General features: G+C 43.4%; 1 protein-coding gene and 1 long non-coding RNA gene across 6 annotated transcripts in view; one reads left to right on the plus strand and one right to left on the minus strand.

The window, feature by feature from the left end:
* Nucleotides 1–1,317: 1,317 nt before the first annotated feature.
* LOC120880061 lies at nucleotides 1,318–3,326 on the minus strand. Its single transcript, XR_005724952.1, has 2 exons — nucleotides 3,238–3,326; nucleotides 1,318–1,665 (listed from the first exon to the last, which is right to left on the minus strand). It is a non-coding gene; the product is annotated as an uncharacterized LOC120880061 (long non-coding RNA).
* Nucleotides 3,276–25,992, plus strand: part of PROX1 (prospero homeobox 1) — a 55,213-nt gene continuing 32,496 nt past the window's right edge. For 2 of the 5 annotated variants that reach the window (XM_040263161.1, XM_040263165.1), the window contains exons 1-3: nucleotides 3,462–3,636; nucleotides 11,610–13,401; nucleotides 20,244–20,351. In XM_040263161.1, the coding sequence (XP_040119095.1) occupies nucleotides 11,677–13,401; nucleotides 20,244–20,351 (1,833 nt within the window). In that variant the 5' untranslated portion in view covers nucleotides 3,462–3,636; nucleotides 11,610–11,676. Of the gene's footprint in view, nucleotides 3,369–3,461; nucleotides 3,637–4,130; nucleotides 4,290–4,345; nucleotides 4,558–11,609; nucleotides 13,402–20,243; nucleotides 20,352–25,992 lie in introns of those variants that run through there. The other 3 variants (XM_040263162.1, XM_040263163.1, XM_040263164.1) reach the window with 3 other exon arrangements.

Consider the following 25,992-nt stretch of genomic DNA (forward strand, 5'->3'; position numbering starts at 1 on the left):
AGAGTTTGACTAAGAACGCACAGATCACCCTTTTGATAAATCAGTAAATGTAGACTGCATGGATGAGGTTTGTTGGAAGACCGGTCAGAACTTGCGTTAACTTTTAAGTTACTGGGGTTGTGTTGGCAGTAGGGCGGAGAAAGGGACTGACCCTAAACTTGCCCGATGGTTTCAGAGATGGAGCCTGTATCTAGGCGACTTCTCGTCTCCGGGCTGACTGATCGCTTCTCGCCTATCAGAAAACAAACCGCGAGTAGCCGGAGATTGGGAGCTTGGGCCTCACGCCTTGATCCAGGGCGGCCTGAGACACCGGAGAACGCCGACGTTCTGGCTGAGAGATTGCCAGGAGCCTGGCCTGTATGTCGCCCAGACTTTAGGAGACAGTTCTGGCCTCAGCATACGCAGCTCGCCTAGCTGCGGACCGAGCTCGCTGGTCCAGCGTCGCGCGCGCTCCTATTTCACTCCACAAGCCGCTCTGGTGCCCCCAGTGCGGGCTGCGAACCACCGCGGCAGAGCCGGCGAGCCGCGAGCCTCCGCCGCCGAGGTTGCGGGGTGGAGGAGCTTTCTTGTTTGCCAGGCGGGGTACCCCGACCTCGACTCGGGCCTGCCTTCCCCCGGGAGAGATAAAGGACTTACTAGGGCTCGCAGGAAACTTTCCCGCCGCCAGTTCCCGAGCGTAGTGTGTGCAAAACGTGCACCCGGGCGCTAGGTGCAATTGACAGAAACTTGTGGGCTAAAGTTCAAGCCGTTTCCTTCCAGAGTCTGAACCTTTTCTCACGCTCAGCTTCCTTTCTTCCCCCCTTCCTCTCCTCTCCTCCTTCTCTGCCCTCCTCCCTTTTAAATGTCAAACTGAGCAGATGGTTTTAAGGTGTGGAGGGCATGTATCCTTTACTTCTGCCCGTTTAATTGTGGGCTGGCGCGATCAGGTACACACTGGGCTACTTAAGGAAGATACTACTAGGACGAAAAAGAAGGAAGGAAGTAGCGCTGATCCATTCACAGAACCCACATTGCTCCGCTCAGTACACCCGCTTACCTCGAAAGGACCCAACCAAAAGAAACACTATTCCATCCTGTATCTAATGGGCATGTTGCTAGATTATTTCTGTGCCCAGTCTAAATTGTCACATCTCGATAGAACACTTGATGCAGTGGCCGATCATTGGAAGTGTGAGTTGTGTGTTTGCCAGCCTCTGTGTTGTTTCCATAATGGGTGGGGGGAGTGCCTGGAGGCAGCGAGAAGGGAGACATGAAGGCGGGGGATGCTCAGGCAAGTCTGTTTTTGTTTTTTTTGTTTTTGTTTTTGTTTTTTTTTCCCTTTCTTTTCTGATCCCCAACACCTAACCCGGCCGGCTTAATTTTCCCCCCCCTCTTCTTTTCAATGTTTGAAGCCCGTGCCAAAAGTTTCCTACAGGGTATGGACTGGAACATACTATTGTCACTATTCTTATTCAAAGATTAGACTTCTTCACAGTTTGATGAATTTGAGGCTGAAATTGTCCCAGGAAAAGTGTGCATGTGTGTGTGTGTGTTGCGGAAGGTGGTGGTGGTAGCTGGCCAGTGTACTTGTAACACACTTCACAAACTCTGTTGTCACGACGCAACACGATTCAACCTTTGATCTGGTTAAATTCGAGGGACACACGAAAAATACTTGTCCCCATCCTACCAAAAAAAAAAAAAAAAAAGAGTGTCTTATCGATTGGGTGTGAATGTTTCTGCTTCACAGCCCTTGCAAGTCCCAGCTTTTATAGGACCTTGAAGTCATAAACGCGGTTGTCTTATTAAAAGCCCGTTTACTGTGCCCGGTCCTCGCTGCGGCTGGAATCTTGCGCTTTAGCATTAGCAACTTTCAAATCCCAAACAGCTCTTCAAGAACCACATGATCTAAAGAAATCTCGCTGGTTATTTTTCGTCCAAGAAATGTCAAAACAAAGTGAATTTTCTGTGGCTTGACGCAGAAGCCCGAAATTTAAGCGCTTGAAATTTCTTACCTAGGAAACTTTAAAGTTTGTTACCCAGACGTCAAAACGGTGTAAATCCTACATGAAACCTCTCTCTAATCATTCTGGGGTGAGTGAGTTACTGAACGGTAATCGGTTGGTAGTAATGTTTGTAACATCCCCCCGCCTCCAAGGGTTGCTGTACCTACAATCCAGATAAGGTTGTTAGAGGTAACCAAGGACAAATATTCTTCTTCCTAACAATTCTGAAGGGAGATTAACTGGGAGTCAGCCAATACTGATCTTCTCATATCTGATGCAGCGGAGCCGAAGCCAAACCTCTGGCACCTATTATTTTAATCCCAAACCTACCTGTACTGTCCACATCTCCTTTCAAAGAAAGCCACGGTGACATATATTCCTGATAGCTACGATCATTTAAAAAGTGGAATGATTAGAGGGTCCCCGCTCTCTCCTCGTAGACCATCCTAGCCCCCTTTAAACCCCCACTTTTTCTCCAGAACACTTTTTTTATGCCTTCCTCCACCTCCCGTCCGAGGAGTGCTCACTCGCTCGGCCGCTCGGCGAACTTGATCAGCGGTATCTGAGAAATGAAGGGGAGGGAAAAAAAAAAAAAAAGGACCTGCGTCCTGGAAGAGCGAGTGTGAGCCGAGCGGCTCTCAGCACAGCGTCCGCAGACCGCTCGCACCGGCCGCGGGCGCAGCGAGCCGGTCGCCCCGAAGCGGGGGCGGGGGGGGGGGGGTGAGGGGGGGGGGGGGGGGGGGGATGGAGGCAGGGGAGGGGAGCGTGGGGCCCCTCTCCCCTCCTCTCCTCCCAGCCCCTCACCCCCACCCCTTTTATATATTTTTTTTTCTCCTCCCAAGTTCTCTTGCCTCGCTATCCCCCCTTGAATCCGAAGGCGCCTCGCGATTGGGTGCTGGGGCCGGGTACGTCAGTCAGACTGTGACGTGCAGTCTTCCTGTTTCCTTCAGCTGTGTCTTAAAGTAAATCTTGTTGTGGAGCGGAGCCCTCAGCCGAGGGAGCGCTCGGAAATAATACACCATTGCAGCCGGGGGAAGCAGAGCGGCGCAAAAGAGCTCTCGCCGGGTCCGCCCGCTCCCTCTCCGCTTCGCTCCTGTCCTCTCCTCTCTCCCCTCTTCTCCTCCCTTCTCACCTCTCGCCGCCTCTCCTGCGCTCTCTCCGCTCCTCTTCCCACCCTCCCCCTGCCCACCCTCTCCTCTCTCCCGTCTCCTTCTCCCCGCCGGCCCGCTCGCGCGTGCCCGCACGGACTCACCGTCCCTTGTCCAATTATCATATTCATCACCCGCAAGATCTCTCCCTGTGCGTGTGCGCGCGCGTGTCCTCCTCTCTCCGACTGCCCCCCCCCAAAAAAGGCTCAGTGGGTCCCACTGCTCTCTGCACCGCGTAAGTATCTTCTCCCCCGCTTCGCGAGTCCCCTCCCCTTTTCCAGAATCACTTGTACCGGCTTGTTCTTGAATGAGAAGACCAGAAAAAGAGACTCCCATTACTCAGACCCGTGTACACATCTATCCCCCCCCACCCCCATCCCCGGGAGAAAAGGGTGTTCTTTAGATGAATCATAATTTAAGGGGGAAAAAAAATTAGCGTCTAAACAGTTTCTAAGCAGGAGCCTCAGTGGAACTCAGCGCTCCGCTCCTCCCAGTTCCTAAGAGTAAGTGATCCGCTTGGCTTTTTATTTCTTGCTCTTTGCTGCTGGTGGCTGGGGGGGTGGTGTTGGCGATGTGTGTGTGCGTGTGGAGGGGGAGAAGGCTGCTAGTGCTGGACTTGTCGCTGATCTTTTCACCTTTTGTGTACTGTTTCGGAGGCGGGGGCGGGGGGGGGGACGCGGTGAGGAGGCGTTCGCTTCCTTTCCTTCTTTCTCTGGCCCTCTCTTCTTCGGAGAGAGGACCGCGAGGGGGACCGGGTCGCTTTTTGTTCGTCTGAATCCCCTGGGTCTCCTCCCCAGCCTCATCCTTCCCATCTCGCCCGGAGGAAAACTCCTGGGCTAGTCCCCACGTCCTCTCTCTTTGTCTTGTTTATTATAGCTGCCTTTCTTCCAGGCTCTTCCAATTTGCTTGTCATTTGCATACCTTTCACTTCTCCTTTTTAACCCCAGCAGAGGGCCAGGGAGTAGGGAGGAAGGGAGAGGGAGGAGGAGGAGGGGGTGGGGTGGTGGTGGGGCGCTCGGCTACTTGCCTCTCAAAACGCTGTCGAAGCCGAAATGTTGAGATCGGGGTTGGAGCAGTGGAGAGATGGTCCCGGGCCACGAGCGCGGCGCCCCTCTCCTGAGCTCCCAGGACCCAGGGCTAAGTCAAGTTTAGTAGGGTAAGGTGGCACTGGAAGCCTCGGGTTGCGGGGGGCGGGGGGGGGGGCCCCCCCCGTGGTGGGGGGGGGAGCTGGGGCGCGAGAGCCGCGAAAGGATGGAAGGATCGTGGTCCGGGTGGGGGTAGGGGATGTTCTTGTCCAGCGGATCTGCTCGCAGTCAACGCCGGCGGCCGGTTCGGTTGGGCTGCTTCCATCTGATCTTGGTTCGTCTGGGTGGTACCTACAATTTTGCCCCACTTCCGAGGACTGGAGAGGGAGGAATGGAGAGGTGAGCGTGATTGCTACTGGGAAGAAAAGTCCGGAGGAGGGGGGAGCGGCGCGGGAAGAGCGGCTATCTTGCCTGAACAGACAAGGAGAGAGGGGGCGACGAGGGCAAGCTGGGAGGTGGGGAGACATTCCCCAAAGCCCCCAGTTTAGCAAGTTGTTGGTTCCTCGGGTGTGCCCGCCGCTTACTCCTCCGGCTAAAACTCAACGTAGGTGGAGAGTGTGGAGAGTGTGGATTGGAGGGGCCGGGGGTGGGGGGCGCGGGAGGGAAGTTAAAGGGGGAGTAGTTTTGGAGGGAGACTCACAGGTCTCCCGCCACTTTTTCAGCTTTTTTTTTTTTTTTTTTTTTCGGAAGTAGAGAGTCCTCCTGGCAGGCTGAGAAGAAGAGCTGGGAGGAGGGGTTGATCGACAGTCTTAAATAGCCCAAGGAGGCAGGTTGGAGTGTGAAACTGCTGTTCTTGGCAATCCAGAACCCACTCCGCCTGGGGGAAGGCTGAGAACTCACCTGCTTGTTTTTATTTTTCCAAGAAGGTCTGGTTGTCTCCTTGAGCTTATGAAAACAGTGCAAGCACAGGGTGGCCTTCTCTCAAAGTCAAGGCTAGAAGTCTCTTCTCTTCCTCTCTCCCCACCCCACCCTCTCTCCCATCTATAACCTCCCTTACCAAAAGGAAAAAAAAAAGTACTTTCCTAGACTACGTAGGCAGAGGTCTATTAGCCCGAGGGCTGTGCTTGGGCAGGGCCTGACAGGTGTGTTGTGTCAAGAAAGACAGGTGCAAATTTCCTCTGTGTCTGTATGTGTCTGTACCGTTCCAGACCACGGTGCCATGCTCCAGGGTTGTAGAGGTTTATGAATTTATGGTTGCCCTGGTTAATAGGATTGTCCGGGCTAATGGGAACTAGGCTGTTGTTATGTTTTGAGCCCTGCCATGTGAGTCCTTTGGTTGGGGGTGGGGGACAAGTTGGTATGTGTTTGTTTATTTTTCTTAAGGATGTTGGCAGGCTGCTAGGGAGGCTGTGTCTCAGGCTCCTGTCAGCCAGGCAGCTGAAATTACCCCCCACTTCAGGCAGCAGGTGGAGGGACATTGACTTTCTCTTTGCTTCCCTCTGGTTTACGCCTGTCTCCCAGGTCTGTGGGGGTGTTGCGGGGGAGTGATGAGAGCTTTCTTTTGTGTGTGTGTGTGTGTGTGTGTGATTTGGACATCCATGGGTAGTATGTGTAAGTGCCAAGAATACCAAAGTCAGTTTGAAAGTGTTACTGTTGTTAATGCTTATCTTTTTAGCATGCTTTCTCCCTGCCCAGAAAGAATAGGTATGTGCATAAACTCTTTCAAGTCGTATGTTAAATACTCTCATAAAGTAGAATGAGCCTGTCATTGTACCAGACATGTGCCAGATGTCCTAGTTAGTACTTTGATGGAGAAGGAAAATCTCAAGTATGTGAGAGGTAACTGTGCTCTTCTATTTGATGCAAGACGCAGACAGTCTGCTCTCTGAAGAGTTTCTTGCAAGAACTTCTGAGTATTTTCAAAATTAAATGGGCTGTGGGTGGTGATGAAGAAAAAGGGGAGTAATTTGGTTAACCTGTCCATGGGCTACACCGTGGACCTGTTTCTGCAATGGTAAAACAGATGAAGGTAAGGACTGTGGCTTCTTGTGTGAAGGAGGCTATTGAAAATTCAGTGTAGGCACTATATCTGGATTCTCAACATCTGATCTTTTATTTATTTTTTTATTTTCTTTCAAACAGGCTGCTTCTTGAGTTGCATAGAATTAGATTAGCTGGCGAATGGTTTTTGCTGGTTGGTTTGGTTGTTTGGTGGATGATCATTGTTTCATGAAAATGAGAGAGTGTATGTCATTTATTCTTTCACCTTAAACATCCAAGTTCCTCCTAATACTTTTCTTGGATGCTTTTGCACTTCTTTCATAATTAATATGTCATCTATGGATATGTTCATTTGCTTTATTTTTGTTAAGTATTTTCTGTGCTGGGCACTTATTGATATTTTTATGTGTCCATTATGCAGAATTCTATTCAGTTTAATCACCACCTTGTGGGAAAAATGTGAAGCATACGTAACATGCATCTTTGTTTTCACTTTATTCATTCCCTAACATCTTTCTTCTGTAAGTAGCACTTACAATCTTAAAACATAACCTAGCTGCCAGGCATGCTCTTTATTAATTCAAAGTGAAATAGGCCTTTTTTCATGAATTTCTTATAGGTATTGTTTGCATTTGCAACTGTTAAGATAAGGAATGGTAAGGTTCAAGATTAATAAAAGCTTGTAAAATGTTAGTAATTTAATAATAGAAAGATGGATTGTGCCTGATATGTTATGATTGGATTCTAATTAAGTATCCGTATATATTGTAAAAGACATATACATAAGAAATTTCTAAAACCTATTGCCTGGTGTATTCTAGCGCTTCAAAGGACAGTTAGAGTATTTCAGTTCTCTTCAGAAAGAAAAGAAATTGTTTCTTCTTGAAGTTATTTCTCACTCCCTTTTGTTTACTAATCTGGTGAATTATTACTTTTTAAATAAGTAGAAATGAATATTTTAGGTATGTTCCAGAAAATTGCTGTTTTCATCTTGCAGGTGAAAAATGTATGGAATTTTTGATAGAATGGAGAAATTTTAAATGAAATGGTTCTGATTTGAGAACTCTATGATAGGAAAATTTAGAATCTGTTATAAGCTTTTGAGAATACAATCTTAATTAATTTAAGTATTAACTAATATCAAGTGGATTATTCACAGTAAACACCAAAGGCTTTCTTAACCTTATAGCAGGAACATCTCCAAGGAGAAAGTTGCTAATTAGCAGAAATGAACTCTTAAATACAGTGAAGGGGACAGCTTGGTAAGGGGCCTAGGCACGGCGGGGGTGGGGGGTGGGGCGGAGTCCCTCAATCTAGTCATCTGATTTTCCCCCTGAATTACTGATTTCCAGATGGATTCACAGTGTTCTTTGTTGGTGTTATTCCACTTGAAATTTCATAAGAGACTTGACCCAAGTAGATCAGAGGCCCACTTAAAGGTGGTTTTCTAAAAGAAGTAAAAGCATAGGCTTGAGCAATTTCTTCAAATCATTTTATCAATCAAGATTGATAATCTATATAATCCAAGCAGGAAACCACGCCAACCATACCTTCTTCCCCATCTCATGAAAGATTTACCTGAACTATTTGAATAAAAACCATAGTGAACACATCTTTGTCCAGAATCTGGACTCCAGATAGAGGCATAAAGGTTGCACCCCCTTCCCCAAATAACTTTTTTCCCCCCAAACTTTAAACTTTTACTTTTGTATTGGGGTATAGCCTGTTAACAGTGTTTGGTAGGTTCAGGTGAACGGCGAAGGGACTCATCCACACACAAACTTAAAGCAGAGCACTTCACCACTTTCTACTTCACACTGCAGTGTTCCTTTGAAATCCTCCCCTGAAAATTCTTTTCTACTGACATTATCATCAGCTTCCTTAGGGTTCTCTTTGTAAAGTTATCTGGCATTCTTCAGATAATTCAGATTTTAATGAAGAATTTGTGGAGTCCTTAAAATCTGACTTGATTATACTTGGATGTTTGTTCTTATCTTTTCTCTGGGAAGAATCTGCTAATGTTAGACACTCCTCGTATAGAAATTATTACAGCATTTGTGTAGTTAGATGCCAAGTGGTACGACCCAATATTTAATAATAAAATATTCTATGTAGATTGTCATATTAATTAAAGAAATAGAATATGTGTATCGATCAATAATACATTTGGGTTCAAATTCTGTATCAGTATTTTTCTGCATACTTGCTGATATTGATGTTCACCAGGGCTGATCAGAAGATTTCCCATTGCCAGGTTAAACTCAAGATTAAAATTAAATATAATAAAAATCAATAATAATTGTAGTTGAAACATATGGCTTAATACATATATTAAGAAATAAAGGAATTTAAAATAAATCTTTAATGGGCAGGTTGACATCACTGATAAATCCATTCCATAGCATTCTCTAAATTCTGAACTGGGAAGTCATGGAAGCATTTTTTAAAGCATTTTCGGGTGATTTAATTTATATTATAGTCATTTAACAAGGCATTTTCTTGTGTGGTAAAATATTCCTATATACTGTTTATGAAACATGATGCTGATAAAGTACTATAGTCAACCAGTTATTTTATTTAATCTCTCCTATAGCCTCCATGGATTATAATTCCAATGTGTATGTCTCCTATACCTTCATTTTTGAATTCAGCTCAAAGCTATATGGAGATTTATTTATTCACGCCTATTAATATAATGCCTTGTCTTGCTGGATTATATCATTTTTCCTAGTTTTCCCATTTGTTTTGTCCTGATTGTTATGTCTCAGCTGTACATTTTACAATAAGACCTAAAAGTATGTAATTTCCCTTAGCCCCAAACAGAAACAAATTATTATTTGATCTAAGAATGCTGACCAGTTGAAAGAGAACTGCAAAAATCAGTTTCATTTGGGGAATTTTAAAGAAGCTACAGGATATTTTCTTCTTATAACACCCCACTATCATGTTTAATTAACACGCATTCGCCACTGAAGATGAACGTATCATTTCTTTCCACCTTAGAAAGAGCACAGCCCTCCTCTTGGCTCATGCGTGAGGTGGGGATGCAGCTGTTGATACCTAGGCTAGAGGAGAGGAAGTGCAGTTGACGCAGAGGTAGAGGCAGCTGGGAAAGGAAGGATGGCTGTGGGTGACCTTGTGTTCATCTCTTACACCGGTGTTGTGTCTGAGCCTCTCTTGCAGAGATGCTCTTCCTATAACAAGGATGGGTAGGAGGAAAATCCAGATAGGATGTTAGGAGGAACAGGGGAAGCAAAGACTGCAGAAAGTTTATTCAACATTTTGATTGGAAACCTGTGTGCTTTTCAGGTGCTATTAAGGAGAAAATGATTTATACACAAAAAGACAAGAGGTAAAATTTTTAAAGAATGGCAATGAACTCTCTTTTTGAAAAGCTGATATATACACACAGAGTCCTCCTTGCAAAAACGTCCCCCTCAATATGTGAGTCTTTCTGAGCTTTAAAATAATTCATCTTTTTTCTTGTTTGTCTCAGTTTCCCCCCTTTTTTCTCTCACTTGACAGCTGTACCTGATTTATCAGATCTAACATGTTAGTGAAATATTTGCCATTGGATTCTTGTATTCCTGAAGCCAATTTCATTTATTAATGTGTGAGGGGTCACAATCATCTTGAATTCAATTTTGAACTCTAATGCTGAAGTTATCAAGATCTGATTCCATTCCAAGTTCAGGAAATTTCATCCCGAGGCACACGAAAACTATTTTACCCTCAAGCATCCAAAAAACATATAAAGAAGCATCATGTTGCTTTCTTGACACTCTGAACCAGGTTTTATTTAAAGGCTGCATCTTCATAGGAAAACTGGGAACAAGGGTTGCAGATGACATCTTTGTCACTTAAAAAAAAATACACACTGCCATCTAAGCACTGAGCTTTTTCTTGATTTTTACAGGTTATTTCATGCTGAAATTATGCCTATTTGCATGGATAGTCATTCTTTAAAACTAGCCACAGATGCAGTCCTAGGGAGCACGTAGATGTTTTTACAGGTGAACCGAAAGAGATGGGAGCTCTTCCAAACACTCTGCACGCTGCCTTTGGCAATAGACCCTGTTATTGTGAAGATGTGCTCTGTTAAGCAAACGTGAAGTTTAATATTAGATAAACCCCGTGTGAAAAAAAAATTTTTTTTTTTCATTTTCTTCTTAAAACGTCCATTGTAAGCAAGGAGATGTGACATCTTAACGTTTAGACAGAATTTGGGGTTAGCCATCACTGGTTAACACCACAAAATATGTCAAGTTCCTTTTGTAAAATGTAAGGAAGGATATTCTCTTTTTATATTGTGTTCCCAAGAAACAATGGAAGTTCATATGCAGAGACAGTATTTCCCTTTCTCACATAGTTAATTGATGTTATCTTCTTTCTTCTTTATGTATCTCCTTTCAGTCTTTTTTTTTTTTTCTGTGTCTTTTTTTTTAAATGTTTTAATTTGGCATAAGAAATAAGATTCATAAATGGTGTATGTTAAAGAGTTTCTTTAGGCATTTGAAGTATTGTTTTGGCAGATTATAGAAAAAAAAAAAAAAAACCAGCTAGTACTGATGATGTATTTATCCTTGCCTAACTCAATTTATTGTTCCACATATGGATTTCTAAAATGTGATAATGTCCTTCTTTTGCACTGAGTCCAACTTTAAAATTTAAGTCATCAAAAAGACAAGATGAAAATTTATAAATATTCTCATACTTACATTAAAATCCAGCAACAGATACCATCTTCAGATGTGATTTTTAGTGTTAAAAAAAGTGCATATCTGTGCTAAATAAGCAGACTTGTAAAATGAGTATTTGTGCATTTATTTCCATGTTAAATTGACCATTTGTGTTGGAAAGATGCTGATGGGAGTGTTCTCTTTCCCATTTCACATATGACAAAAATATTTTAAAATTCAGTAATAAAGGATGTATGTGAAATATTTGCATTTTTTAGACTCGTTTCCCCTTAATAGCATTAAAGCCACAATAATTCTATTGCAGAAATGGAATTTTTCATTCAGATTTCATGCATCCTCAAAATTTAACCTTATTTCTTAAGTATGGACCACTTTTATCTGCTTTTGTAATATGAATCTCAGTGCCCAAAATTTAATCAATTGGTTGTCAGAGGCTGTGTTCTTATAATCTACTGTTTCTTCTGAAGATAAACAGTATCATTTTAGGCATTTGTGAAAGAGAATCATATTACTGGTGCTTAAGCAGTTTTTGCTTTTTTTTTTTTTTTAATCTTAATCCATCTTAAACCAGTGGAGCAGAAATATTTAAAAATGTTTCATTTCAAGCAGAGTGCATAATAAATTGCAATAATTGTAATGTGCCATAAATCCCAGAGCCTATGCATTTTGCATTTGATTCAGGATTGAGGTCAGGAAATTTGGAGAAATTTAAAGAAAATGATTCATCAGTCCTTTTGTTCTGTTGGCCAGGGTCCCGGGATTCTTGAGCTGTGCCCAGCTGACGAGCTTTTGAAGATGGCACAATAACTGTCCAGTGATGCCTGACCATGACAGCACAGCCCTCTTAAGCCGGCAAACCAAGAGGAGAAGAGTTGACATTGGAGTGAAAAGGACGGTAGGGACAGCATCTGCATTTTTCGCTAAGGCAAGAGCCACGTTTTTTAGTGCCATGAATCCCCAAGGTTCTGAGCAGGATGTTGAGTATTCAGTGGTGCAGCATGCAGATGGGGAGAAGTCAAACGTACTCCGCAAGCTGCTGAAGAGGGCGAACTCGTATGAAGATGCCATGATGCCTTTTCCAGGAGCAACCATAATTTCCCAGCTGTTGAAAAATAACATGAACAAAAATGGTGGCACGGAGCCCAGTTTCCAAGCCAGCGGTCTCTCTAGCACAGGCTCCGAAGTACATCAGGAGGATATATGCAGCAACTCTTCAAGAGACAGCCCCCCAGAGTGTCTTTCCCCTTTTGGCAGGCCTACTATGAGCCAGTTTGATATGGATCGCTTATGTGACGAGCACCTGAGAGCAAAGCGCGCCCGGGTTGAGAATATAATCCGGGGTATGAGCCATTCCCCCAGCGTGGCATTACGGGGCAATGAAAATGAAAGAGAGATGGCCCCGCAGTCTGTGAGTCCCCGAGAAAGTTACCGAGAAAACAAACGCAAGCAGAAGCTGCCCCAGCAGCAGCAGCAGAGTTTCCAGCAGCTGGTTTCAGCCCGCAAAGAACAGAAGCGAGAGGAGCGCCGACAGCTGAAGCAGCAGCTGGAGGACATGCAGAAACAGCTGCGCCAGCTGCAGGAAAAGTTCTACCAAATCTATGACAGCACCGATTCTGAAAATGATGAAGATGGTAACCTGTCTGAAGACAGCATGCGCTCCGAGATCCTGGAGGCCAGGGCCCAGGACTCGGTGGGGAGGTCAGACAATGAGATGTGCGAGCTGGACCCGGGGCAGTTCATCGACCGAGCCCGGGCCCTGATCCGGGAGCAGGAAATGGCCGAAAACAAGCCCAAGCGAGAAGGCAGCCACAAAGACCGAGACCCCGGGCCCAACTCCCTGCAGCCTGAAGGCAAACACTTGGCCGAGACCTTGAAACAGGAACTGAACACTGCCATGTCGCAGGTGGTGGACACGGTGGTCAAAGTCTTCTCGGCCAAACCCTCCCGCCAACTTCCTCAGGTCTTCCCACCGCTGCAGGTCCCCCAGGCCAGGTTCGCAGTCAACGGGGAGAACCACAACTTCCACACCGCCAACCAGCGCCTGCAGTGCTTTGGCGATGTCATCATTCCGAATCCCCTGGACACCTTTGGCAACGTGCAGATGCCGGGTTCCACAGACCAGACGGAAGCCCTGCCCCTGGTGGTCCGCAAAAACTCCTCGGACCAGTCTGCCTCCGGCCCCACCGCCGGCGGCCACCACCAGCCCCTGCACCAGTCGCCCCTGTCGGCCACCGCGGGCTTCACCACGTCCACCTTCCGCCACCCCTTCCCACTCCCCTTGATGGCCTACCCGTTTCAGAGTCCAATAGGTGCTCCCACCGGCTCCTTCTCGGGGAAAGACCGAGCCTCTCCTGAATCCTTAGACTTAACTAGGGAGACCACGAGTCTGAGGACCAAGATGTCGTCCCACCACCTGAGCCACCACCCCTGTTCACCAGCACACCCACCCAGCACCGCGGAAGGGCTCTCCTTGTCTCTCATCAAATCCGAGTGTGGCGATCTTCAAGACATGTCTGAGATCTCACCGTATTCGGGAAGTGCAATATCCTTTCATTTGCACCACACCCCCACCCCACCCCAAGGAGAAAACAAACCGAAACCAAAAAGTCTTCCCCCAAGGTCAGGCTTACCCAGGGTTTTAGAGTCATGTAGATTCCTGTCTTCTCCAGTCTGCCCTCTTATTCGGAGTCATAGGCTTTTATCAACACGTGCGTGGCGCTTCTGGTTGCACAAAAGCTTTACAGGAAACCAACATCCCTGCAACTTTCACAAGTTGCTGATTGCCCCCAAGCGCTCCTATTTCATTTGTGCTTTTGCAGCAGTGTTTTTTTCTGCTGTTTCTTCCCGTATTATCTTCTTATTCTTTTTCTCCCCCGAGTATTTTTAGAGGATGGGGGAGGGGGAAATCTCAGTGTAATATTGCACTCATCAGATTTTAACATAGTAAGTTTCATAGTGGAGTAAAGTCAGTTTGGAGATCCCCAAGATTCTGTAAGAAGAATTCTCCCTTTAGCCATCTAGAAGGCTCCTGGTCCGATTAAAGAAGGCCTGATTAAATCGTATGAGGAACACTTTGCTGGTGGGAGGCTGCAGTGGGAGAAGGATGGATGTGGATGGGGAGTTAGATGCTCTCCTTATTCTTTAAGGGGGATTTTTTTTTAAAGGAAATATACAGGTACTAATTTATTCAGATGACATCCGTCTCTCTCTCGTTCACCCAAGGTCTGTTCTTCGGGCCTGGTGCAGCTGCCTCTATGCATGATTAACCTCTGTTCAGCCATACACAGAAATCTTTTGTCCTAACATACACAAAGCAAATTATTTTGGAAAGCAAAAGAGCACAATTAAATATAAAACTCAGCTGTATTCAACTTTAAAAATGCCTCTTTTTAGGTCTCTTTTATATTTTGAACCTGACTTTTGAAATGCCAGTTACATTTTTTCATTAGACCTGTCCTGAACTCTAGTTATTTTTACCTCATGATTTCTTTTTCCTCTATAAATTGGTCCTTTCAGTAAATTTTTTAAAAATCATGTGGTTGTTGATGTTTTGGGGGAGTAGAATAGTAGCATTTGGGGGCAAGTAGAGGCATGTTTCTTTTATAAGAAATTGTCAGATGGATATAAAATTTAACTATTAAGTTGGCTGTTGCTAACGTGAGGGTTTTGAGCAATCGTCTTGATGACTAGAGATTGGCATTTTTATATCTAAGCCCACTCCAGAGGCTGCCATGTAAGGGCAAAGTCCCAGCTGTGGTAGAAATGTGTTTTCCTTGATATGAAGGTCATCTTTCCAGCCAACTCAGGATAGCAGTGAAGATTTCTGATAAGGTGAATGTGCGATACATATGAGACCCACTTGGGCAGTTAAGCACAGAGTCTCTTTTTGTAGAGAGGAAGAAGATAATATCTGGAGGGAAAGATGTGAGGACTTAAGATGTAAATAGATGAGTCTTGGTTTGGTTGCTGATTTACAAATCTAACTTTCAGAGATCTGAGGTTGAATTCACCAGTCTTGAATCAAAGCTGTGCCAGGCACCATGTCATACACATCATAAGCAGGCAACAAACATTGGTCAAATTGGAATATAGCTGTTGGTGATGAGAAAGGCAACGAACAAAGGCACAGGCTTTGATTTTCTTTTCTTTTTTTTTCTTTTACGCTTTGCAGGAGAGTATCTTCTGGGGCTCATACCAGGCTCATACTGGCTCATACCAGGCCAGACCCCATTGCTCCTCGGAGATCTCTTACTTCATTTTGAAGCCAGTTGTAGTGATGGTGGGTTCTCTCCCCTCACTCACTCAGTCTCTCTCTCTCTCACACACACACACACACATGCCCATTTGGATGACTATTGAAGCCAGGTTTCAGTCTTATAAGGCCATACTTAACTCTTTAACTCAAGATGCTGGTTTCTGGTTGTTGTTTTTTAAATAAGTTGAATCTTCTAAGAAAACCATCTTTGGATTGCTGGAAGTGTTGCCTTTGCTCCTGTCTCACCCTCTCTAAATCCCCTGAGGAATTTTGAGGATTTGAATAGAAAGAACTTCCTTTTCTTTCTATACATATCAAAGGCTTTAAAGAGAATTTAGTTGCTTCTTCTTCAAAGGAATGAATAACTTGTCTCTCTTATGGTAGAAGAGCCTGCTCAACAGGGATGGTTTGGAAACACCTGTGTTCCTATGAAATACTAGTTGCTTACACCTGGAGTTATTTCTTGTGTGTCGCTAAATAGTTGTGGCGTCTTCCTGCAATTAATGATTACATTTCCTTCCTGCTGCCCTTCCAGCTTCTGTTTCTTTCTCTTTTCCCCTCCACAGCCTCGCTCTGTTAACCGTTTATCTCTCTGCTATATTATTTCTCAGGAAAAAGATAGGTGAGTACCATTTTCTGGAGCCTACACAGTTCTGAAGGCAGTGAGAACAGAAGGGTTTGTTGGGAGACTGGATCTCCTTTTCTCTCGTCTCAGTCCTCGTGTGGCAATGAGTTCTTCCCTTGATTTTCTTGATGATGGTGCCTAGGCAAAATTCTCAAGCTTTTAGTTCAAAGAAATCTCTAGGAATCACAGCAAGTGAGCAGACTTCAGTTTAGGTAGACAAGGCCATATCTGAACCTGTTATGCAGTTATTCTTTGAAAAGCTCAATCGAAATGAGGAGAAATGGGATGAAATGGTACCTTCATGATTGCCATTATTGTTTTAATCTTTAGTTCATGGCTTTCCAAACTGTAATGGATAATTGAATACTTAAGGAACAGTTCTTTCCCACCCCAAAGGCGTCATCTGTTTCTTTGAACAAAGGAGCCAAGATAAGAACTATCAAGGACATCAGCTTATCAGATAAATCCATTCCAAGTCCCGCACATTAAGCCTATATGTTCTATATCATGGAACGCACTACCTCGGTATCTTTTCTGATAGAAAGGCAATAGTGAATGTGCATGGTGAACTGAATGTCAGTGCACCTGCCCCAAAAGCTCATGTCTTGGATATAAAAAAATTTGTTCAGTGTCTTTGCAAATGAATCTATTTAATCAAATATTAAGTTTTATTCAAATTCCAAAAGAAACAGCCAGCCAATTGTTTTTCCTCCTGATGTTCCTTGTCATTCATCCTCTTTGCATCTCAAGAAAAATAGCCTTGTTCGGGCCTCAAACATTTGCATGCATCCGAGTAAAGCACAAGAGCCATGTTCCAAGCGCGGTTAAGACGTGCAGGTGAAGAAACTGAGCCCAGCAGCCAGCTTTCACTGTTGGACTTTTAGGGAGAATGTTAAAAAATACTTGAGGTTCAAAAAGGAAAATGGTTTGATGATTTGAAGCTAAAAATCCACCCAGAAAACCTGAATTCAAAGTGAATTTCTAAAATGTGATGAATCCATAGAAGTTGATTTTTTACTATTTTGGAAGTCATGTGGGGCCACAGGAGTTAGTTCTATTAGATGTATTATCTGTAGGGAAACATGACTATTAAAGACTGGAAGACTCTGGGTTCCTCTTTTCTCCCTCCCTCTGATTATGAAGTAAGTACATTAAAAAACAAATCCATAAACTACACATCCCATTGATTATGTTAAACTTCTAGGAGCCACAGCTGGCTCTATCCCTTTATGACATGTGAGAATTTAGATCTTTTCTGCCCATTTAAGGTGTCTAAGGGGAAAAGTCTCTGAGAAACATAGCAAATCAGAGCTTAAGGAGAAAGCTAAAATCCTCCAGATTTTAAAAATGTTTGAAAATTAGAACTCCCGATCTATTTGGTTGGCCCTGCAGCACATAAAATCTCTAGCCACAATTCAGGGTTCAGTTGGGGAAAAAAAGAATTTTCTTCCTGCAGCCTTCACAACCTATTATCCTCCCATTTGCCTTTTTGCTGCCTCCGCTGCTCCTCCTGCGGCTGTTGTTTAGGTGAGGTTGTACCGTGCTTGGTAAACAGACAACACTTACATTCTCAGGTTGTTTGAACACCGTTTTAGGTTCAGCTGCAGTCCCCTACTCCTCTGATCTTTTATATTCCCCAGCAGATGTCTTTCATTAATTTATGGATTTATCATCTTTTCTTCTTTTATTTCTTTTTCTTTTCTTTTCCTTTTCTTTTTTTTTTTTTTTTACACCTGGCAGCTGTCTCAAGTTTCAGCAGTTATTGTCTATTTTGCATTATACATAGAATTGAATGTCATCTGTCTTCACAAAGCTATGGCTAAGAGAATTGAGGCAAAGCCACATGAGCTGCCGGGACAGATCTTGTTTGCGCTCCATCCCCCCTCACCCCACCCCCCTTTACCTCCTTAATATTTATTTGTGCTCATTTTCTTTCCTGGCCTTGAATGGAGCTTAGCTCGTGTTCAGTACAGCTGTATGTTTACTGAATCTATTCCATCATGAGTCATTGTGCGTGTGTAAGTATCCTGGAAACAGCTAGTGCTTTCTTGGAAGAACAGTTGCTTTTCAGCACAAGCACTTAAAAGGGAAATTAACCAATTGGTCAGTTCAGATTTATTTTGAGGAGGAAAAAAAAGGATTATCTAACTGTTGGCTTCTAAATCTTTCATTAGCTATTTTTAATAGTTTATTAGAAACATATATTTTATGGGAATTTTATCTTCATTACACGATGAGCAAGAAATAAAGATGCATTCTGTGTTCCGTTGCCACTGATCGATTCCAAGTATTTCCAACAGGAAGCATTTTAAAGCAAAAAATAAAAAATAAAAATGGACTTGAGAAATTCAAATTAGGATGATTTTGTCATGAAGTAAAAAGCCTCTAAATCCCAATCAAAAGAAGATGGATACTTTGCTCTTTTGTTTTGTTTTGTTTTTTTAAATAAAAATGATGAAAACATCTTAGCATAATTTAAAGACATTGAAAGCTCCAGGAAGTTTTGGTGGCTCAAGAAATCTCTGAGAGCCGCACGCAGCAAAGCAGTTTGATTTGTATGAGACCAAATTTGAAAAGACTTGGGACTTTTCCCTGCTAATAATTAATGTACCAGGTTGTTTGAATGTAGCCCGTCTGAAAGAACAGATTAGAACCCAGATCTGAGCATGTTTGTTGAAGTTTGGACTTGCCTAAAACTCTTATCACGAGGCAATAGGAGACAGCTTGCAACTATTATTTCACTTATCCATTTGGACAGATGGTCCTGAAGTGTGCCGGGCTCCTTTAGTCCCCTCTCTCGGTCTAATGGAGGTTACTGGAGGGCCTTTCAGCTCTTTCCTTGGCACAAGAAGTATGTCAGTCATAAATTATCGTCTTTGTAATCATTAAGGATCTCAAACAAAAACACAAGTTCAGTTAAGCTGCTTTGGCTTACAGTTCTCACATCAAAATTTCTTTCTTCAGTGTTTAGTGTTTATTTTCAGCGAAAACAAAAGGCATTAACTTTTCAATACGCAGACCAAGGTGATCTTTTTCAAACTGCATGATACTAAAGGGAATGCTAATTGATCAAATTCTCAGCATTATATTTGGTTAAGCCCCCTGTAATACGTAGACAAGAGCTTATCAGTATTAATTCGATTATGCTTCTCTAGGAGCTTCCAGGTTTCCCTCTCTGTTCCTGAGGTTGGTCACGCTGAGGTCATTTAGAAACCTTTACCTTTCTTAAATATCGGTTTATTTGTCCTTGCTTCATGCGGTGTGCAATGGTTGTGGAGCTTGTTGGCCAAGGATGTGTGTGCTTGTGCCTGTGTGCGTACAACCACTCATGCACATTTTCTTTTCTTCTTTTTCTTTCTTTCTTTATTTTTTTTCCCAGACTCTCTTTTAAGAGAAAATCCTTAGAGAAGCTTCTAGGAAGGACCCTTAATTGACCTTGTGGGGGACCACATTGATTTTCTCCACGTGCGTCTTCATTTCTGATAAATTATAAAGCCATTAATTTGCTGAGGAAATGGCAGGGCCAGGCTGCGGCACAGATGTGACCAGAGCCATCCCCGCTCCGAGTGTGCTGAGGAGTGCCAAGAATCTGGGGGAGAATCAGGAAGCCGGGATTGTTATGGTTAGCCTCACATTCTCTTGGGAACTGTTTTAGTTGCTGCTGTTTACAGATCTAAAAGGTAATGATGTTTCCAGATAAATAGGCCTTCTTATTTTGGGTAAGTGGCCATTTATTGATCTGCTAACCCACACTTATTGATTTGTTAGCCCCAACCACTGTGCCACTCTCCAAGGAGTTAACTATAAATCCAGGAGAGGCAAATTGTATTTGGTTTTGGATCCTCGCTTTAACAAAAGCGACACCCCCTCCCTGTTCTCTCAGTGCCCAAACTACCCCTCCCAAGTTTTAGCTGTTATTGAAAAGGAAACAATTAACAAGATATAATAATAAGATAGGAAGAAAGTGAGTCAAGATGCTCCCTTATATTAGCACTAAAAGGTAAAATGTGAAGCTTGCCTAACAGTGATCAAAATAATGCATTTTATATTTTCACTTATATTAGTATAATAACTGGATGTCAACTGCAGAGAGCAAAGAGAAGAACAAACAGAACTGTAATGCAAAGAAGAAAAAAACTCTCATGATAATAGTTGTGCAATACCTGTTGGGCGCATTTGTCTCCTTAGCAACAAGTGAACCAACGTATAGATAGCCTACAGACCTCAAACAGGGGGAATAGATGTTTTGCCATTCTCACCAGGAAGTCACCAAGATCCCACAACTAAATCATGCATCCTCACCATTATGTTTGGAATTTCGGACCAGCAATGGTCATTCTGAGCCAGCAACAGCAAGTTAGTGATGGATTCCATGGCCAGAGTCAGTTATCTTCCAGAATTCCCATGGCTACTGGTTGGGCCTCCAGACTCCTGGCAGGGGGGTGGGAGGGATGGTAGGTACTTGTGTTTCAAGAAATTATCTCCTTAACCAATTGCATCCTACATGCAGGAAGGATTGTCACCCAATCACTTGAAAAAAGCAAAGCTCATGTTCTTTTATACCCGTTATCCCAGCTCCAACATGCTGAAGACCTACTTCTCTGATGTAAAGGTAAGGATGTTTTTCAGTATTAATGTTTTCAATTTCTATGCAGGAGGTAGTAATTTGAACACTTGGAAGTTAATGGAGATGAGTATGGGGTCGTTTGGTGAATACACCTGTGTTGTAATTGATTTAATGCACTTGTCCTTCAGTCCAAAGCTGTGCCAAGCAAGGAGGCTCCTTGTGTACTAAGACCAAAAGACTGAGCACATGGATTTTCGTTCTAGTCCCGGAAACTTCTCCTCTGTCTTTATCTGTCTTAATAACTCCTTGGAAGAAATTTCAGCTGGTCCTGGAGGGATGCGCTTTAGAGAATTTTTTTTTCCTCCCCTTGGCCACAGTGAACTGTTTCTGTTTTTGTTTCTGTTAGTTTCCCTATATTTGTGCTTAGGAAAGCAAACTCTAGCACCTCTTTTTCCCCCCTGTCGAAAGGAGCGTACATTGAAATTCTCTCTGCAGTAGCTGCTTAAAAACAAAAGTGATGATTGTCTCTTATTTACAACTTAATTTGTTGTTGATGTAGAGTACACTGAGCATAAGGAGAATGAATAAAGTGACAGATTCAGGACACATTATTCAAATGAGGATATGAAAGCTGTCGGCCTACAGCTGCAGCCTCCCTCATTCTACAGAATATGGGGACCTCCTGGTCCCGTGTGTGTGCGTGTGTGTGTATGTGTGTGTGCGCGCGCGCGTGCGTCTGTATCTTGTGTGGGGGTTTTAAGTAATTGTTTGCAAGAACTTGATGTTGTGTTAATCATCTGTAACTTTTTAAAACAGAGATTGGGTTTTGATGATGATAATGACACGCATGGTATCATTATCCAAGGAACTCGATAAACATTACATTAGCTGAGATTAGTTTATTAGGGCTGGGTACTCTCCCCCCGCACCCTCCCCTGCCCCCCCCACCACCATGTGTAAAGTTCTTATCTCTGCCACGGAGAAGCCACGAGCTGCCAAAACGTACTCCTTTCTCCAATGCTCCCCTCTCTGCAGTGGGTTTTGTGCCCGATGCCCGACTTGCATCACTGGCCCCCTTTTGCAGGCTGACCCATTGCATCCTCTCCTTCACCCATGTTTTACTTGGCCTTGAAAGAAAAGTTCTGTTTTCTGTCCTGTTTGCTTTTGAATTGTGTAGCAACTTCAGCCTTTTATCTCTCTCCTTCCCTGGCCAAGCTTCTTAAGTGGAAGGCATGTTTCCTTCTCATTCCGTGCCAGCAAACTGGGCAGCATGGGAAGGCAGAGACAGGCAGGAACTTGAACCCTAGTGAAGCATCTTTAGGCAAAGAAAGGTCGAGGGCCGCAGTGGGCTGGGATGGGGTTTGGACCTTGATGGGGCACCATTGGAAGCTGACAGATTGAAGGGCTTTGGCCAATTGGCTCAGGAGCGACCAGTTTCTAGAGCCTAGTTCTTCCAGGAATCCTCCCAATACTTTAGTTCTAGGAGGGGAACATGGAGCAGAGGGAGAAAATTGTTACTGTGTATGTGTGTCTATGTATGTGTGTGTATGTGTAGGTGTCCATGTTACCTCCATCACTGCTCTTGGTACAGTGATCTGCAGTGTTGTGACATAATCAAACAGTGCTTTATGTTGTCTAGATGGCACCCTTTAGCCAGAAAAAGTCCAAAGAGCTTTACAAACTGCATACATAGAGATCAGTCACCTGTGATTGAAATGCAGCCACCTAGAGGGTGGGAATCAGCAGCCTTTCCGAGCCTACAGTACTACTCAACAGGAGATGTAGATATTAATAGTAGAAACATTCATGTTTTTGCCCATGTGTGGTGTGGGGAAGGTCAAGGTTGGGGGAGACTGTTGATTTGTAGCTTTATAAATACCAGGCACTGTAAACCAACAAATTGTTCCCATTCCTTTAGAATACATTTAGTCATTCAGTTTTGCAAATAATCACTCACTCTATGTAAATAACAATTAAATACCTGGATGACTATTTCATTTTTTAAAAAAGCCCTAATATTCAGATTATAGATTCTATCCATACTCTATCCATACTGGAAGAGAAGGCTGTTAGAGTGTATGTGAGCCTGCTTAACTCCCAATTATCTACTCTAATGGAGGGGAAAGAGTAGGGCATATAATGCAAAGCAGAAAATCACCAAAGGTCATTTCTCTTTTATTTTTGGAATGAATTATACATTTTTAACTTTCTTAATTATGTTTTATCTTTGGCTAGTAATAAATGAATTTGTATTCCCTGAGCTTACACTAATGATAGTGGAAAATCATGCCTAGAAAGGCCAGGATAGTCCAGGAAAGGGGTTCCAGAAATTTTCTAGAAAACAATGGCAGAACATTTTTTGATTTCTTTAATATTAAGGAAAATTCAGAATTTGAATGTTGATGATGCATATACTCATGTGTATTATATATATATGTATGTATGTATATACGTATGTAGTGTGTTTGTGTATAATACACACATACATATCATTATCGAGATACAGATTTGTAAATGTGGATGCTTGTTTGTAAGGCTGAAATAACTGTTTCTCTCTATATAAATATATGATCCAAAATTTTATTTCAGTCCAGATTTAAGAAACCACAGAATTGGGAGATTCCTAGTTATTGCAGAAGAGGCCTTAGAGCTTTATCAGAAATGAAACCCTGCATCTTAGATCTTGAAAAGGACATATCCATGAGTCTCTGAACCAAGCACTGTTTGTCTCAATGACACATGTATGTACTTGTTTGTGGTCACATACATGAAGAGAAAATTCCTAATTCTAGCAAAATAGCCCTTTCTAAATCATAAAGTCACTTCATTTCAAATAGTCATTAGAGGCTCGTTTTGCAAGTGAAAAACCAAGACACACAACACAAGTGGAAAATCTGTTGGTGAATAAGTTGGGTGTAGCTATCGATCTCAGACACAGTTGGGAGTCAGTGCTGGGCTGAGTGAATCTCCAGCCAGTGTCAGACAAGACCCGCCAAGACGATGCTTCCTCCCTTGTATCTATCTGTCTTTGGAAAGGAGACTATTATGTTCATTCTCCAGAAATGACTGCTGTTTGGGAGGGAGGTGAATGCTTTTAAATTACCTTGGGAAAAAAAGAGATAGGAGGAAATCCCATACAACTCCGAGATGTTGACTTGGTGAGCAAAGTTATTCTACGGTGAATAGATACATATACATATCCCATCAGACAAAACCAGGGCCGTCTTAGTTTAATTCCCAGAGTGAGAATCTTAAACAAAGTTCTGTGTCCTCACAGAGAGTCTAACTTAATTTTCTTACTCCAGCATTCAGCCGGACAAAAACCTCAGCTCATGAGGCCTCCGGCTCCTCTGAGAAGGTCAAAGGGGAGAGTGGGAGACATAGGCGAGGATCCCTGGGCCCCCACCATCCTCCTGGGCACTCCTGGGTGCTGATTTTAATGTATAAACTAATAACTCTTAGACCACTAAGTACAACAGATTCAGTGTCATTTTAGCTTTGAAGAACAGACGCTCACAGCTTTTCAAGCCGGCGGTGTTAAATGATGTATCTCATTCCCTCCACCCCTTGAGTCAACTGCTGCTCGGCCAGATTAAGGTGTCAGATTGATTTGTTTTATACATCTTTTGACCATGCTCATTGAATATTTAGGAAGTTTCTCCAGCCCATATTGAGGCTGAGATGTCCCGTGGGAAGCATTAATCAAAGTCACAGAGACTCGTACACTGTGGAAACACAGCCTCTTTATTGTAGCGATCAGTTTTTGCAGTAACACATTAACACGACCGAGCTCGCCTTGGTAGAACAATTGATCCTTTTCTGGGAAGCCACTACAGAAGGGGGGACATTAACTCTTTCAAGTTGTACACTTTTTCCTCCCCCAAGGTGACTATCTGGAAATGAGGGGGCCGGCCTCTGCTGGCTGGGCCAGCAGCTCAAACCAAACGAATTTCAGTACGTTTGAGTTCCCTCCTCGTGGAGGCCAAGCCTGCTCTTCAAGCTGTTGTGCTGGTCATTTCCCTTGTCTCATGTTTGGGGAGTCTGTTGTTTCTGCCCATTCTTCCTCTCTGGTATTTCCATTCTCTGACAATAAGCTTTAAATCTCCCTTTATGTCCCATTCCTAAATAATGGCAAGTGCACTTACTTTTTTGTCCTTCCCCATTAGGTCATTCATGACCATTCCAGAAAAAAAATACCCTTCTATTTTTTTCCTCTACAGTACTCTTGTCCATATGAGACAATGTCTTGTAACAATGCAGAAGCCTAATCTCCATGTCAAAGCAATTTTCATTCCCCAGTGCACAGCCTGCTATCATTTTGTAATGTTTTGTTTCTTATTCTAAAAGAATTAAAAAGGAACAGTAAGCCGTCACGGGGGCCTGTAGTCCTTATCTCAGTGTCTGGAAATTTGGACAGTGTATTTTACTGCTGAGATAAAATGGAAAGAACTCCAAGTTCAGCAAATCGTAATGGGTTTAAGTTCTATTGAAATCGGCAACCAGAAGATCAGATAACGGGGGTCCTTCAGTTGTCTTTTTAATCGGGTTCCCCGCAAGGCTGAATAGAGACAGAGCAGGCACACAGAGTGAAAATATAATTCTTGGATAGGTTAAGTACATGTTTGAACTCTTGCAAGCAGAAGCGATTTGCTGATGACTTAATCATTTTCTGGTCAATTATCTGTAAGGGCCCTTGCAACTCCATGGCAATTATGATGCAAGTTGGCCTTTTGGGAGAAACACCAGTCTCCCTGCCCCTGTTTCCTTGTGCCTTCCATTCTCTGCCATAAATTTTCATTCATTTATTATCTTTTCTAGTATAGAAACAACTTTCTGTGTAGTAATTACAGCCCCGATACACACTTTAGCTGTCATCTTGCTGGAGCCTGGATGTTCTCATGGCCAGTGTTTGATAAGTGGTCTTTGTTGATTTTTGATGAATGTACATCTTTTTCTGGGGGCCCAGAGAAGGGAATGCCTGTGATGACAAAAGGCAGGGGGTTGACTGTCAGCCTGCCTGATATAAAGCTATGGATTTATTGGTTTTGACTTGGCAAGTTGAGATGCATCTGTCCTTTACATGCACAGAGGACTGTCAATAAGAATGGTATCCTTTGCAGTGAGTGCAGGAAGACATCTTCACGTGAAAGGTCATCGGGAAACCTTGGAAAACAAAGTTTTCAAGTCTAATCATGTAGTGACTTGGCATTTAAAAAACATAATAAAGATTCTGTCTGTGCCATTTGTTGACTGTGTCTCAACCACGCCCCACAAACTGCATAGACTCCAGTGGGAAGGGGGCATGAGTCCTCTCCAGTGCTGGCTGTGTGTAGGAAGTGTGTGAACAGGTACGGAGGTCTGGCCAGACAGCGCCGACTCTGAGTCCCATGTGCAGACGTTAAGTAGAACCACAGCCGATGACCAAGGAGATCACCCATGACCGAGAACTAAGTGGGTGCCAGATTCCTCCCTTTTTGTGTGAAAACCACTTTTAGCACTGAATGAGATTGTTGTGTAGTAACGCAAATTCTCTTTTAACCTCACCCCCCGCCCCCAAATCACGCTAGTGGTGAAGTCATGTGATTCACCATCTCTGGTACTTGAATAGAAGGACTTCCCAGGACTCTCTGGCTTGAACAAATTTCCATAAGAAGTATACAAATGCAATTGGTTCTACCGCAAGATG

The sequence above is a fragment of the Oryx dammah genome, unplaced genomic scaffold (genome assembly GCF_014754425.2).
Source record: "Oryx dammah isolate SB20612 unplaced genomic scaffold, SCBI_Odam_1.1 HiC_scaffold_21, whole genome shotgun sequence".
Classification (NCBI taxonomy): Eukaryota; Metazoa; Chordata; class Mammalia; order Artiodactyla; family Bovidae; genus Oryx; species Oryx dammah.